Raw genomic sequence first — 16,592 nt, forward strand, 5'->3', positions numbered from 1 at the left:
ACGCACTTTTGTTACTTTGCCTTCGCCCTCTCCCTTGGATTGGAGGAGCCACTGGCTGCAGCAGCACAGGCTGCAGAGGTAGTCCCAGTGTTACTTCATCCTGGAGATCTGTGTGTTTTAGATAGACTACTGGTCTTTCTGTAAATCTCAAAGCTGAGTCTGGCTCCATGAGCCCAAGTTAATATTTGTGGCACAAGAACGAGTGAGTGTATTTGAACATACACAAGACACACACAGTTTAGACATAAACTGTCATTAAATGAAGTTTTATTTTTCGTTGGTTTCCAATTTTTCAATGTTAAGATTAGCTTTCATGGTGGTCATTTGATTTCCTAACTTCTTTCTTCTCAGAATTATTTCAGTTCAGACTTCTTCCTGATTGGTTGAGCGAACTTCCATTAAAAGTTGGTGCTAATCTGATTTGTTTATGCTGCCCATAGCATTTGGCTGGAGACTGTCAGGTGTAAGATCTCCATGGTCATTTTCAATGACCTGTTGGGGGTGGGGGTAAGCAGAAAAGCAGTCATTGGGATATGGTAATAACTGTATGCTAAAGCATTGAGATATAATAATAATATCCTCCCTTCTCCTCTCCCTCTTTTTTCCCACAGATTAGCACTATAAAAAATTTTAATTGATTCAGTTGATCTATTCTGGTTGGGGCTAAACAACAGGATTCAGGCTGTTATGTAGTATTTTTAAGGAAAGGACCTAAAAAGTTCAGGAAAGCCAGATTTTGGAAGATTCAACAATTCCTAGCCTGCCTCATGAGCTCTTTTTTCTAATTCAAAAAGGATACTTAGAAAATAAATGTCCATTTATCATTTATTTATTTATTGCATAGTACCACCACTTGTTTGAATAAGTTATTTTATGGATTACGTCACCCAGAATCCCTCAGCTAACATTGACTGGGCATGCAGTGTGTGAGCCCAAAAAAGATCTGTGACCTGTTTAAGGGGGGGGGGGGGGTAGAACTGAGATATGGTTCAGCACATGTCTGTAAACTTACCTCTGATTAATTGACACTGAAAACATTCCAATACAGCAAAGTGTCACAATTACCCATCCAATGAATCTCTGGTGTAGCTTGGCATTGTCTTCTGACTCCAACTGTCAGCAGTGGAAGTCTTCTCCTCTTACCGGCCAGCGTTCTATTGGCTATCGCCAGTTGACTCCTGATTGGCTGTAGCTAGCTTTCTCCTAATTGGTTGTTGCTAGTCTGGCATAATTCTGTCTGTTCTTCACACACAGTACTTTCAAAACTCTGGGCTACATAAACAGTGAATCCAAGCTATGTATTTAAGATACTTGCTGAGGCTTAAGTAGACCGTAAGGGTCACATTTGAATTGTGGGGGTGTTCTGCAAGTCTCTTAATACAACACTTCCTTCGTAAACTGCCTTACTGTATAAATTTATGTGTTTTTTTAAAATGTCCACATCGTCTGGCTTTTTGATAGCTTAGAACACCCTTTTGCTTTTGTTTTTCAGAGGCTTGAGGTTATTTCTACTCCCTGCCCATCTGCTTTTGGGCTTTGCTTTAGGCTCTTGTTTCAGATGTGCATGCAGTGCTTGTTACCTGGTAACTAAATGTTAGTTCCTTGTTCTAGGGATTCAACATGGTTTTTCAAGTTATTGTGGGGCTAGTGGTAGCACACATTATGGATCTGTGTATGAAAGCTACCGGCCTTTCTCCATTTACCTGCTGTAGTATTGTGAATTTTACGTGATGTCAGGCTGCCCTGTACAGTTTTAATTAATAATAATAATAATAATATTTTATTATTTATATCTCCCGCTTCTCCCTTCAGATCAAAGCGGGATTACAGCAATAAAAGCATCATGAAATACATAGACAATAAAAATACATCAATCAGAAATAAAAAGGGAAGAGTTGTTACAGTATTGCTCACAGTCGTAAGAATCAAGTCAGCGTATTCAGGTATTCAAAATCAGATTAGAGGAGATCCGTTGGATAGGTCCGCCGGAAGAGATCCGTCTTCAATGCCCTCTTGGAGGCTTCCAAAGAAGGTATAAGATGGATCTCTTCCAGTAAGTTCTTCCAATGTCTAGAGGCCAATGCAGAAAACGTTTTACAAGAGGTAGTTTTCAACCTGGTTTGGGGTGTTCTTATATTTTTGTGCCCAATGTTCTCAGAGTGTGGGGCAGATTATGTAGGGAGAGGCGTTTCCTTAAGCAACTCGGGGCCAGGCCATGTAGGGCTTTATAGGTAATAACTGACACTTTGTATTGCGCTGGGAAGCTAATCGGCAGCCAATGTAGAGATTTCAACACCGGTGTAATGTGCTCTGATCTCGGTGTCCTGGTGATCAGTCTGGCTGCAGTATTCTGAATCAATTGGAGCTTCTGAACTTGGTACAAAGGTAGCCCCATGTAGAGCACATTACAGAAATCTAAACGAGAGGTTACCAGTGCATGTACTACTGTTTCAAGGTCCCCCTGAACCAGGTAGGGACGCAGTTGGCATATCAGCTGAAGCTGACATCATGCACTCCTGGTGTGGGCGGGGCTGGGGCAGCTGGTTGCATGATGAGTGACTCCGCCTGGCGCCTTCCCCCTTGTCGGCGGTAGGCGGCAACAAACTTTCAGGCAAGTTGCAAGGAAACCAAACTTTTAATAGTAACACTTGAACCTTCAACAAACACACACTCCGTCTTTTTCTCAGCCCTTTGGAATAAACTATAAGTCCCCTGTAATTATCCCGGTGAACCCCTTTCTCCTCTCAGCCGTCTTCCTCTGCCGCCTGGCTCCGCGACGAGGGTCGTCCTCCTGAATGCTTCTCCAGGGGTTCTAGGTCGACCTTCTCCTTATCTCGGGGTTCCGGGCCTGTTTGCCACTGCTCCCCTTTGGGGTCCCACCAGGCGCCCTCCAAAGGGTCCTCCCTTCCTAAGGCCCAACTCTCTATATCAGGGAAGGGAAAATCCTCTTCCACACGAGGGTCCCGCAGGTGAACCTCCTCGTGAGGCCCCTTTCGACGTCCTCCTGACCTTGCTTGCAATATCGCGGGTCCTCTGTCCCTTACTTGCTTTCGCTTTACCTCCTCTTCCGCCACGTGTTCCTCCTCCCGGGCGCCTCTCTCCTCTTCTTCTTCTCCTCAGCTCCGCCCTTCCTTCCCCTGACTCCACCTCTTGCTCCTTCTCCTCCACCTGACTCCATTAGCCCCTTCAGCCCTCTCTCTTAAGGGCACTCCCTCACTACATAACCCCCACCTAAGAGGGATGATGGGCATGATGAGGTCCAGGTGGCCTGCCGGGAAAAAAAAATCAGCTTTAGCATGTAAGAGACCTTGGCGATGAGAAACAATGAAAGCATATAGGGCTGTAACGCCATGTACCATCTTGTTATGCGTGGGTTGGTGTCCTTCATGGAGGCCAACCAAACCAAGGGAGCGTGATCCGTAACCAGCTGGAACGGCGCCCCCCAAAGATAGTACCTTAGCTCCGTAACTGCCCATTTGATGGCCAATGCTTCCCGTTCTATTGCAGCAGTTCTGCAGGTTTCAATTTTTTACTTAAATACAACATGGGATGTTCCCCATCCTCCCAGATCTGGGACAGTACTGCCCCTAAGCCCCGATCTGAAGCATCCGTTTGGAGAATAAAAGGCTTAGAGAAATCGGGGGCCCGTAAGACCGGAAACCCACACAAATGAGCCTTAAAGTTTTCAAACGCTTCTTGTTCCCTCCTTTCCCACCTCACTCTCCGCGGCTGCCCATTTTTAGTTAAGTCTGTCAAAGGTCCGGCTATATGTGCAAAGTGAGGTATAAACCTCCAGTAATACCCTGCTAGCCCTAAGAATTGCCGCACCTGTTTCTTTGTCTGGGGAATGCCCCAATCCTGTACCTTAACCAATTTGACTGTCAGCGGCTTTATCTTCCCTTGACCTACCATGTGTCCTAAATACTTTACTTCTTTACATGCATGGCACATTTTTTTGGGTTGACTGTAAGCCCTGCATTTCGCAAAGCCTTCAACACCAATTCAAGGTGTTGCAAGTGTTCTTCCCAGGAATCACTGAATATTATGATGTCATCTATATAGTCAGCAGCACAAAATGCTAAATCTTTTAAAATCACATCCATCAACCTTTGGAAAGTAGCTGCCGCCCCATGTAAGCCAAAAGGCATCCGAATAAACTGATATAGCCCCTTAGGGGTGGCAAAGGCTGTTTTTTCTTTGTCCTGCGGACGTAGCTTTATTTGCCAATAACCCTTGGTTAAGTCCAAGGACGACAGGAACTGTGCCTGGCCCAATTTTTCCAGTAAGTTTACTGCTCCCGGCATTGGATACGCATCGAATTTAGATACTGCATTTAGTTGTCTAAAATCGACACAGAATCTTACAGACCCATCGGGCTTCAGAACCATTACTGGTAAGCTTCTCCACGGACTAGTGGAGGGCTCAATTACCCCCGTCTCCAGCATAGCAGTCACCTCTTTATTAATAAGTTCTTGTACTCTCCAAGGCCAGGGTCGCAGCAGCATCCGTACTACCTTTCCTTCTTCTGTTTGAATGGCATGTTGCCATAGGTCAGTACACCCCAGCTGACCCTTCAATACGTCATCAAACCTTTTTTGTAATTGTCTCACCTGGTCTTGTTGGCCCTCACTTAAGGGGGATAGAACTGGGACTTCGCCCGTCTCCTTGTACTCCTCCACTTGGGGCCCTATCATCCACTCCTCGTCCTCCGACTTGTCCTCCTGCTCCCCGAAAAGGACCTCTCGGACCCTCCAGGCCTTCAGGAGATTAATATGAAAGATTCTTTTTTTAGGTGGATCCCCATCCATGCAAACTTCATAATCTACCGGTCCCACCCTCCTGACCACTACAAAGGGCCCCTGCCATTTTGCGAAGAGCTTAGCCTTCTGTGAGGGCAACAGAACTAGCACTTGCTGCCCTACAGTTAGCTCCCTTTCCTTGACCTTAGCATCATAAAGCCTCTTCTGCTCTTCCTGGGCCTTAGCTAGATTTTCCCTCGCTAGCTGCCCTATCTCTCCAAGGTGTTTTCGCATTTGCAAGACAAACTGGAGCTCTGATTGAGAGTTAGATGTTTCCTCCTCCCAGCCCTCTTTGATAATGTCTAAAATTCCTCGAGGTTTTCATCCATAAACTAGCTCAAGAGGAGAAAACCCCAAGGAGGATTGAGGAACTTCCCTAAACGCAAACAGCAGAGGCTCTACCAAATGGGGCCATTTCTTTGGATGTTTTTCCATAAATTTCTTTAACATCCCCTTTAAGGTTCTATTAAATCTCTCCACCAACCCATTGGCCTGTGGGTGGTAAACCGAGGTCTTAAACGGTTTTACTCCCAACATTTCCCACATCTTTCTAAGTATCTGACTCATAAAACTAGTGCCCTGATCTGTCAAAATCTCCCTCGAGAATCCTACTCTTGAAAAAATCTTCATCAGTTCCTGTGCAATTCGTGGAGCCTGTATTGATCGTAAAAGGATGGCCTCGGGATACCTGGTGGCACAATCCACCACTACCAGCAAGTAGCAATAACCTCCCGCCGCTGGCTCCAAGGGGCCCACCAGGTCCATGGCAATCTGGGAAAAAGGCTCCTCAATTATGGGCAAAGGCATCAACTGGCCGCCGGGGGCTCCCTTCCCCTGGAATAGTTGACACTGAGGGCATGATTTGCAAAAAGCTTTTATCTCCGCAAAAACTCCTGGCCAGAAAAACCTCTGAATCACCCTCTGGGTTGTTTTTTCCACCCCCAGATGTCCCGCCATAGGGATCTCATGTGCCAACCTCATTATCTCGGCTCTTAGAGCCCGCGGGACCAACAGTTGCGGTTCGGGGTCCTCCTCTCCCCTTCGGGGTGGGATCCAATATAACAAATCATCCCTTAATTCAAACCGCGGCCCTTCCCCCACAGCCGGCTCTTGGGCCCGCCTTAAGGCTTCTCCGAGAGACGGGTCATCTTGTCACGCTACCAGTTGGGCCCTCTTAACCCCCGCAATATCCACCATTACAGCTCTCTGTGAGTCCACCTCCAACCCTTCTTCCTCCGCCAACAGGCGTCGCCACCCGGGCCAATCTTCCCAGTAGAGCCTCCCTCCTCAGGGATGGTACTACCCCCACCTTCAACTTTCGGCCTTGCCCTGCCACTTCCACCTGAGCCCAAACGGCCTTATAAGGCTTCAAGTCCCCATGAATACATCTAATATTAACCCATTGCATTTCCTCTCCCCCAGGCAGTTCTCTCACTAGGGTCTGGCTGCAACCTGAATCCACTAATGCCTCCACTTCCTGATCATTCACCCTCATCGTCCGTGCCATCGAGGGGTTTATACTCACCTGGGTGGCTTCCCACGTATCCGCCCACGAACACTCCATCACGGGGCAGTCTCGCCTCACGTGTCCCTCCAGTCCACAGGTGTAACATACCACCGGGCGGCGAGACATCCCCTTAGGCCCCCCTTCTGGAACTTGAACGGCCACCGCACCTTCAACTTTCGTCATACCTGGCTCTTCTCGCGGTCGTAGCGGCATAGTTACCGTTCGGGCCAGGCCCCGCCTGCTCCCCAGGCCCACCTTCCCTCCTCACAGCGGCACTCCTTCCAGGCCTCGGCGTGTTTGGGCTGTCTCACTTTCCTCAGCGGTTGTGAGAGCCTCCATAAGAGTCACGGCCATTTCGAAATCCAGGCCAGTGACACTTCACCCAATTTCGGGCTTGAGGGGGGAGGGAACCCACAAACTGTTCCACAAGCACCACCTCAGCCACTTCCAGGGCCGTCTTCTCCGTGGGCTTCAGCCATCGCATCCCGCTGGCGCAGATCTTTTGTCCTAGCGTCCTGGGATGCAACCCTGGTTTCCAACGGAGTTCTCTTAACTGCAAGCAATAAGTCTCCTCCGATATATTTAATGTCTGGAGTATGGTCTCCTTGACCTTCTGATAACTCCGTGCATCTTCCACGGCCATGGTGTCCACTGCCTCCTGAGCCAGCCCAGTAAGGCAGGGCGTCAAAATCAGGGCCCATTGTTCCTGGGACCACTGAGCCGCCGTGGCCATCCTCTCAAAAGTATTGAGGAAGGCCGCCACGTCGTCCTGGGGCCCCATTTTCATCAGTTTCAAGAGATTTAGCCCGACTGTCCACATCAGCCCTCTTTCCTGTCCTTCGGCCCCTCGGGTTGTACTGGAGCGCCATAGGCCTGCTAGTTTCGTCACCAGCCTCTCGTGTGCCACCTGTTGGGCGCTACAAACTTGCTCCAAAGTCTGCGAGTGTTGAGCCGCGACCTGCTGAAGGAGAAGTTGCTGCTGCTCTGCAAACCAACAGAACAATTGTTCCTGCGTGGGTCTTAGCCCCGCCCTAGGGGTGGTGCCCGCATTCTCCACCAGTGGGCGGGGCAGGGGCAGCTGGTTGCATGATGAGTGACTCCGCCTGGCGCCTTCCCCCTTGTCGACGGAAGACAGCAACAAACTTTCAGGCAAGTTGCAAGGAAACCAAACTTTTAATAGTAACACTTGAACCTTCAACAAACACACACTCCGTCTTTTTCTCAGCCCTTTGGAATAAACTATAAGTCCCCTGTAATTATCCCGGTGAACCCCTTTCTCCTCTCAGCCGTCTTCCTCTGCCACCTGGCTCCGCGACGAGGGTCGTCCTCCTGAATGCTTCTCCAGGGGTTCTAGGTCGACCTTCTCCTTATCTCGGGGTTACGGGCCTGTTTGCCACTGCTCCCCTTTGGGGTCCCACCAGGCGCCCTCCAAAGGGTCCTCCCTTCCTAAGGCCCAACTCTCTATATCAGGGAAGGGAAAATCCCCTTCCACGCGAGGGTCCCGCAGGCGAACCTCCTCGTGAGGCCCCTTTCGACGTCCTCCTGACCTTGCTTGCAATATCGCGGGTCCTCCGTCCCTTACTTGCTTTCGCTTTACCTCCTCTCTCCCTTCTCCGACTGCAACTCCCCGTCCTCCTCTTCCGCCACGTGTTCCTCCTCCCGGGCACCTCTCTCCTCCTCTTATTCCCCTCAGCTCCATCCTTCCTTCCCCTGACTCCACCTCTTGCTCCTTCTCCTCCACCTGACCTCCATTAGCCCCTTCAGCCCTCTCTCTTAAGGGCACCCCCTTACTACACCTGGCTATCGCCTCCACCAGAGATGTCAACTGTAGAGACAAGTCCAGGAGCACTCCCAAATTTCATTCTTCAGGAGAAGTGTGACCCCGTCAAGGATGGGTTGGGAAATCTCCTTCCCCGGACCAGGGGCACCTATCACAAGCACCTCCGTTTTTTCTGGATTCAGCTTGAGTTTGTTTTCCCTCATCCAGCCCATTACACACTCAAGGCAGGCATTCAGAGGAGAGATGCCATCCTTAGTCACTGCAGCAGTCGGAGACATAGAGAAGTGAATTTGGATGTCATCGGCATATTGTAAGGATATCTGCTCAAATTTTGGGGAATATTAATTAGCTCAACATACCAATATGGGGCTCCTTACAGGTACCCTTTTCGGATCGAATCCCAGCAGTGTTTACAAAGGGACCAGAACTTCCAGGAACCGAGGCAAAGGCAAAGTCTTTGAATTTTAATCTAGTTTATTGATGCACAGGGGGACACAAACACACATACATTCACTCATGCAATCACTCAAGGCTAATAGAAGAAAAGGGAGGAAAAATGGAAAGAGAAAACAAGGACTTCTAATGGAAATACTCGCCTGCAATGGGAAATGGTTTCCCTCGGAATCAAGGTAGCTGCAGCAACACTGAAGGAAAATGGGGAAAGGGGTGGGTGGAACCAGGAGAAGCAGACTGACAGAGTGCCTGCCTGCCACCAACATGGAACTTCAAACAAAGGGAAACCTGGACTTTAAGTAGGCTCCTAGTCACGTAGTCAGTGGAGGCTTTTGTCCTACATCAAAGTAAAACCAAATTTACACATCACTTGATCTATAGGCATTCTTTGCCATGGGAAAACAATGGCTTGTATCTGTGAAACATCTCTCAGTCATAAATCTGTCTCCTAGGTGTGAAGGAATCTTTCCTGTTTGCAACTCCTAACTAAGGCTGGCTGCCTACGTGGTCTCTCCGCTTTCAGGTCATGGCAGTTAAGGGGCAGTTCCCATAATGCCTTTCCATTAGGGTCATAAGGAGACATACTTCACCCTATAGATGCAGAACTTGCTTGGAGGCCTCTATGATCAAGTGATGCCAGGGAAAAGGGGCCACCTGATTACCTCCACAGATGCATTTTGGGATAGGGATTTTGGGGGTATTTTTATAAAATTCCAGACTTGATAACAATATTGATAACACTTTCTCCGGATAATCTCTCCCAGTGGCTTCGTGTAAATGTTAAAAAGCATGGGGGACAGAATGATATTTGCATAATTAAACAATATTTGCATAATTTCCCAGCCCCTGGAAGCAAATAATACACTTCATGTTGGGCCTTTCTTTGTAACATTTCAAAGAGAGGACAATCATTGGGTTGGTCATCCAAGAAAGGGCCAGTAGTCAAGCTTTATGCTCCCTGCTGCTTGCAGCTGGTTCTTAAGTATGATAATAATTTAGTTGGAAGGAAATGGGGACTAATGGGCATGGGAAAGGGAAAGTTGAGGCAAGCTGATTACTGTCTTTAATTTTGGTTAGCTGAAAAAGCAGCCAAATCAAGCTTAAAACATAGTTTGGAAGTACTGCTTTTGGGGACTACAGCTCCCAGGATCCCCCAGACACCATGGCCAATGACCTTTTCAAAACTTCTTGAAATAAATAATATGTGTAGACTTGGCTTTTCAGATCTGTTCCTTTTCAATCTCCTCTCCATGTTGCTTATTCTTCCCCATTCTATATTTGTTCTTCATTACCAGTTTCAAGTTTCTTTCCCTTTTTGCCTTCCTAGCCTTGGGTGATGCCCAGTCCAGCAGACTCACTTGCATCTCTGAAAAATGGGAATGAACTTTGCAGGCTTGTTGTGGTGGAACGTAGTATACATTCTAGTATACTTTGCAACACATGTGTTCTAGGATTGGTTAATAGTCTTAGTCACCACAGTGAAGTTGTGCTATTGTGTGAATGGTAATGTACATTTTAGAACTGGAATTTAACTGGATTTCAGAAATTGAAGCTTCATTGCCTTGGACAATTTCTTTCCCTTTCTTTCCTTGTGTCCCTTCTTTCCTGACTTTAAATGTCTTTGCCAACAGGTGGCGCTGCTGAACAAGATGGAAAACTAGAAGTAGGTGATGAAATTCTTGCCGTTGGTGGAAAGTCCTTGCTTGGTCTTATGCATTATGATGCCTGGAATATCCTCAAATCTGTCCCAGAGGGACCAGTCCAACTGCTTATCAGAAAGCATCAGCCTTCAGCGTGATGTGAGCAATACAGTCAAACTAAATTTAGCCTTTTGAGTACACCTTTGCAATATGTGTACACTGGAACCATTGGAAATATTGCAGGAGCTGAACCTGACTGACTAATTGCCATTGTTTTACATGAGACAGTCCTTAAATCAGCCAAGGAATGTCAAGATTTGTAAGCCAGGAACATCTCCCAATTGGTGCACTTAGTTCTATAAATGAGCACCATTCTGCTGCTTCCAGGATTTCAAAATCAAAGTGCCACACATTTTCCATATGGACTTCTCTGTAACCATATCTTCCCTTTTCCATATTGGAGACTTCCTAATCAGTCATGTGTGTGGAGCTGCAGCTATGCAAGGATTTTGTGTTCAGGGCTTTTCTGTTTTCAGTACAAAAGTTCTGCTGTTAAGTTTGTGAAGTGAACACACTAATGTGGCTCTGCTTTCTACATTTCTACAAAGCCTTTGCAGTGGATATTTGCCACATCACTTGAACTGCCCCAGCCAGAGTCTTGTGGCTGGGACTGTGGGTGGAAAAAAAAGTCTAAGGCAGTGGATATGACTGCAAGGCATGCCTGAGTCCTGCCCTGTTGCTTATAAATTAATTGCTGTGGGTAGTGTGCTCTCACTGTTTAGATGTACAATAAATGGTACTTTACATAGGCTGGGTGAAAATGCTCCATAGCATATTTTAAAAGATTATGGTTGAGATCTTGCATCAAGAGACATAATTTTGATGGTGGAGATCCATCATCGAGTCTACATCTCCCAATGCTACCCCTTGACTACCAGTTCAGTCAGGCAAACCTCAAACAGAAGGAGGGTGACACTGCATTTAAGTGGCATATTGTTGAAAGTTCAGTGCATTTACAGAAGCATACGATTTCTTACAGAATTTTGCTTTTGCTTTTTAAAATAATTCTTCACAATAAATACAGTACAACTATATACGTTTCAAAAAGTCATAATCTAAAAACTTCATTCAATCTCATCCATTCATACCTTTGTACAAAACACCTCCCTGTTGATCCTTTTACTTAAAATTTACCTCTGTTTAATTATTTATTTTAATTAGATATTCCTATCACCCATTAGTCATTTATCTAAAATCTCAGCTGATCTACTACACTATTACTGGACACATGTAACTAATAAGTGGTTTCCATATGGCCTTGAATAAACACTCTTTTATTTCTCCTCTCACTAACCTGACTTTATATATTAATTTTTCAGATAAAGCTATAGCCCCTATTCTATTTAACTAATTTTGTATCAAAGGGTTCGCCAATTTCCCCCCATACTTTGACTATCTCCATCCTTGCAGCACAGACCAAAAACATTTAATTGTCCTTATTTGATATTTTTCTTTTCAAATAAAGAAATAAGTAATTCCTTGCTGAACTAGACTTTACCCCACAATGGGGAGAGGGCTGGACTCTTCATTTCCCAGCCCCCTGCTCTCCAGCACCTCAGAAATCCTTCTGGGAGGCTGCCTAGCTTCAGAGGTAGGTTTGGGAGTTCACCTTTGGTTGTTAACAACCATAAAAATGAATATCAAAAATTGCAAAGTCATAGGTCCAGTTACAACTTTATAAATACTGAACAGGATGCCAGACTATATCTGGAATAATTCAGATTCTATGAGATACTGTTTTTGAATCCACTCTGGCACTATCTGGAAAGAGTGTTCCCAACACCTTATGAGAGACCCCCCTATAGCTCACTGGAAGAGTACATGAATTGCATGTATGAGTTCTTAGGCTAAAATTCTTCCCCCTCGGTGGAAAAATCTCAAATATCAAGCCATCCTGTGCCTGAGTACCTAGTAAGCTGCAGCTAGTCAGAGCACCATTGGGCTAGATGAAGCAATAAGGTAGTTTCATGTGGGAGTCACTGGTCATGAGGGCACCTTTCTTCTTTTATGAAGAGGGCACCTGTTCTTCTTTTATGAAGAACACATGGCATGCGTTTTTAACTGGGAACAGTAGCTATAGCACTTTTATAAATTGGGGTGTTTTTTTTAAAAAAAACAACAACTCAGAATGAATAATTGTGTCTCTCCTTACTTTGCAGATTAGGAGAAACTTGTCTTGTGTTTGTAGTAACCATATGGCATTATATATCCGGCACAATCTCACTGTTCTTTCCAAGTGAGTTTCTTCAGGTGTCCCCCCCCCAACTTCAAAATGTCCTGAAACTACATTTCTACAACTTTGCTAAAGCCAGACCCACAAATAATTTTAAATCGTTAGATTCAAAATTCTGCAAGAAAAAGCTCCTATAAATGTATTGAACTCTCAACAGTAAACGACTACAACTATTTGGGGGGGGGGATCCATAGAGGAGAATATATTGATACAATGGTACTTTTCTAGAAGGATCTAGATGGGATACAACTCTTTGGATATTTCAGGATTGTGATTCAAATACAAGAAACAAAACCTGGAGAGCACCCAGTAAAATAAGCAGAAGACAAGTTTCAAGGGATGAATTATTTATTAATAAAAGCCCACTGCATTTTTGTCACTTACATGCTGTCAAGCACCTTCTTCAGGGGCTGTATAACATCATAGAAAGAGACAACACAAATATGTAATCAAACAACACATAATATATTGTGTATGATATCGTTATTATATTTGTACACTGCCTGTGGCTTGTTCATTTTTGAACATTCACTTGTTTGAAATTCAGAATTTTTTGGATCTTGAACTGTCACATCTTTGAGACCGTATACAGGCTGAAATGTGCTGGGCTTTCTATTAATCATCCATTGAGCACCTTGAAACCTATCTTTTCTGTTCAGCATCCAAGCATCCAATTGCATTTGTAGTAAAGATACATTTAAAAACAGAAAGCTGTTTTGTATCGGTATTCATCCTCAAGAACTTAATGTGTATTTGGAAAACAATGTTTGAGATAATGTATCAGATTTTTATAAATGTAAACTTGGGAGTATGAGACAGTATGAGGAAATAGTTCACAACATGTTCTATGTGTTTACAGGCCATGAGCCAACAGCAAAAAAGAGGACTGTGTAGTAAAATGCTCTTTGTGATGTAAAGGTTATGATGAATTTGACATGTTCTAGACATAAAAGGTCTCTCTATGTAAGTGTGTTAAGCTTTGTACATGATTTAATAATAACCTTTGATGGTTATACAAGTCCCTAAATGCTGTTCTTGAAATTAGCATACTATAATTCTCCAGAAGCCATCTAGAGTACCCACCTCTCATATAATAGGAAGTCCACCTTGTAGGATACCAGTAACTTAGCCAGGAAATAATGGGATGGATTTATACTTGAGGTCTTTGGAAATGGAACGAGGTGGATATTTCTTCCCCTCTAATTCCCCCTGCACCTCTAGTGTCATTTCCTGCCCCAGAGGATTAGGAGATCCTAAGTGTCAGAAGCTGTAAGAGACGGGGGGGGGGGGGGGGAATTACCCTGTCTCCTTCCTCAAGTGAGAAGCTTCCATTACATACCTGTTCACACAGCCCAACAGGTCAAGCTGTCAAAAATCTGTACTTTCACTGAAGAGAACAAAATTGATTTGTACAATACATGAAAATCAAGTTGAAAATCAGGAGGTCATGCTATAGAAAAACAGAAACACAGGGCTGGGTCACACAGATGAGATAGTAAACCTTTCTGGGTAGTGCTACCTTAAACTGCAAGTGGAGAGATCTCAAGACTTGCTGCTCTTTCATACAAAAATATCCCCATCACTTAAAAACTGTATGCCAGGAATCAAGGTTTAACTTAGCCATTTCCCAGACTTACTAATTTTCTATTTGCAAAGTTTAGGGTTTTTTTGTTTGTTTTCATATGAAGCATTCGAACATGTGATCTCTTATCAGTAATTTGAACTAGTGCCATCCAGGCACAGGTTTACCACTTCATCAACTCTTTTGTGACAAGTAGGTGATGATTTTAGCTACATTATGTGTGTTGTTTGTTAGTGTGACACACTATTTTCTGTATGATACTGTATATAGACACCATTATTTATAAAAAAATATATCATTTTATGTTGAAAACATTTTTAAACTGCCTTGTTGTAATATGAGAAGTGCAATATAGGAAATAGATTGTACATTTTCCAAATGTTGCTTTGCCCCATTTATGTAAATTGGTATCTCAGTTTAAAATAAGCCAACTCCTTCCCTTCACCTTGTTTTTAGTAATTTTTGAAAATAAACTTGATGCTTTTACAGATGTCTTGGTGTATAAATTTTGAAAATACTATTTAAGTTTGTACCATGCCTTTTCTTTATAGACCACACTCAAAGATTGAACATTTCTGAGAGTTGTTGTAGCTCAAAAGTAGTTAACAGACTCCAACAACAGCTTGACAAAATTTAGTTTCCCCAGATGTTGGTGTGCCTGAAATGTTGTTTTAGTTAAGTTGCAGGTGTACAGAAGTACAAACAGTGAAGCAAAAATTATCATGCACCCCATAAATAAGCAACAATACATAACTCCCACAGAACACATGCTTTGAAAAGCAAGATCACATGCAAAACACTGAATAATCTTCCAAAACACATTTAAAGAAATGAAAAAACAGACCATTTATCCTCTCCTTCAAAGGCATGCATAACGAGGAAACCTGATAAGTGATTTATTGCCATGCAGCATTCAAATATTACAGCTCTTGAATAATACTGTTTTGATAATCAGTATCACTATATCCTTGAGGATTCACATAACTACATGGGTCATTTACCAAACTCAATATGCCCAGTTGATAATAAACAGATAAATCAGAGAAATTTGAAATACATAAGGGTACTCGGCAAGGTTGTCCTTTGTCCCCATTACTTTTTATAACTACAGTGGAAGTTTTGATGAACAGTATTTGTGAAGACACACCCAACTAAAGGTGGTGGCAGGTTTGGGTGTGCAACAACGGTACCCTGGTGAAATCAAACTCTTTTACCCAAAAAGGCTCTGATGCTGAATGTAAAGTTTAAAAAGGGGGAAGTTTAATTTAAAGAACAAAAGTAAAGCGTTTTCTCCTCCCCAGCTCTAGATAAAAGATACTTTACAGTTTGAGTTTCAGCAAACTTCAGGATGTCATCTCTCTGAGTTTGATCTTGGTTTGATCTCCTCTCTCAGTGGAGCTGGTGCAGGGTCTTTCAGCTCCTGATCTCTTTGTCTTCTTTGATGCTAGTAACTAATTTGGCTAACTAGTTCCTGGTAACTGATTCGGCTAACATGTAAGAAATGCCCTTTCCGGCTGCCTGGGCCTGTTTGCCACCAAAGGACAGCTCTCTGCCTACTCACAGCAAAGACTGCTCCAAACTAAAAGCCTCTAGCTAACAGAGCATGCTGGGAAAGGGCAAACCAAACCTGGAAAAACGCAGGGGATCCTACAGCTTCTCCCACAACTAATACAATGAACTTTACTACACTAAAATATTCTATGGCCTGAACCAACACGAAAGAAAATGCAGGGGGAGATTCAAACGGTCCTGGCTGGACATCACAGTATTAGAAAAGACAAAGTCATTTGAGGTACTATGATTAGAGGCTTGGAATATAAGGTAAAGCATTTGCCGATGATTTAATGCTTATCGTAATAATAATAATAATAATAATATTAATAAAATTTTATTTGTAGCCTGCCTTTCCAGCGATCAAGGTGGGTAACAGCATATAAAAGATTGACAATACACAGTCCATAAAAACATACAATAGAACATTAGTCAATAAAAACATCAGCAACTGCTACAATACACTAACATCTCCAGCTAGCACAATAGTGCAACAGAGAGGGGAGGGTGGGAGTACTTCGGGGTATTAGGGGTCTGCCTGCTGGAACAGGTGTGTTGTAAGCCCCTTTTTAAATTGGTCCAGAGAGGTGGCCGAGCAGAGCTCGCCGGGAAGCGAGTTCCAGAGCTTAGGGGCCGAGATGGAGAAGGCCCTCTGAGCAGTGGTGGAATATCTCGCTTCCGGAACTCTTAACAGCTGCTTCCTGGCCTACCTGAGTGTGCGGGGCAGATTGTATGGAGAGAGGCGGTCCTCCAAGTACCCTGGGCCCAAGCCATTTAGGGCTTTATAGGTAATAACCAACACCTTGTATTGCGCCCGGAAGCAAATAGGCAGCCAATGAAGGTCTTTAAGAACCGGTGTTATATGACTGGTCCTGGAAGATCCAGTGACCAGTCTTGCTGCCATATTCTGTACCAATTGAAGCTTCCAAGTATGGTACAAGGGTTGCCTCATGTAGAGCGCATTACAGAAGTCCCATCGAGAGGTTA

General features: G+C 44.4%; 1 protein-coding gene across 2 annotated transcripts in view; it reads left to right on the forward strand.

Annotated features, from left to right (window-relative positions):
* LOC149324138 (PDZ domain-containing protein 2-like) overlaps positions 1 to 14,526 on the forward strand; it is a 294,838-nt gene extending 280,312 nt beyond the window's left edge. For both annotated transcript variants that reach the window (XM_089496933.1, XM_089496943.1), the window contains one exon: positions 10,171 to 14,526. In XM_089496933.1, coding sequence (XP_089353059.1) covers positions 10,171 to 10,337 — 167 coding nt within the window. In that variant the 3' untranslated portion in view covers positions 10,338 to 14,526. The remainder of the gene's footprint in view (positions 1 to 10,170) is intronic.
* The last annotated feature ends 2,066 nt before the right edge of the window (positions 14,527 to 16,592 follow it).

The sequence above is a fragment of the Sceloporus occidentalis genome, unplaced genomic scaffold, assembly GCF_023333645.1.
Source record: "Sceloporus occidentalis isolate IW3139 unplaced genomic scaffold, rSceOcc1.0.p SCAF_1, whole genome shotgun sequence".
NCBI lineage: Eukaryota > Metazoa > Chordata > Lepidosauria > Squamata > Phrynosomatidae > Sceloporus > Sceloporus occidentalis.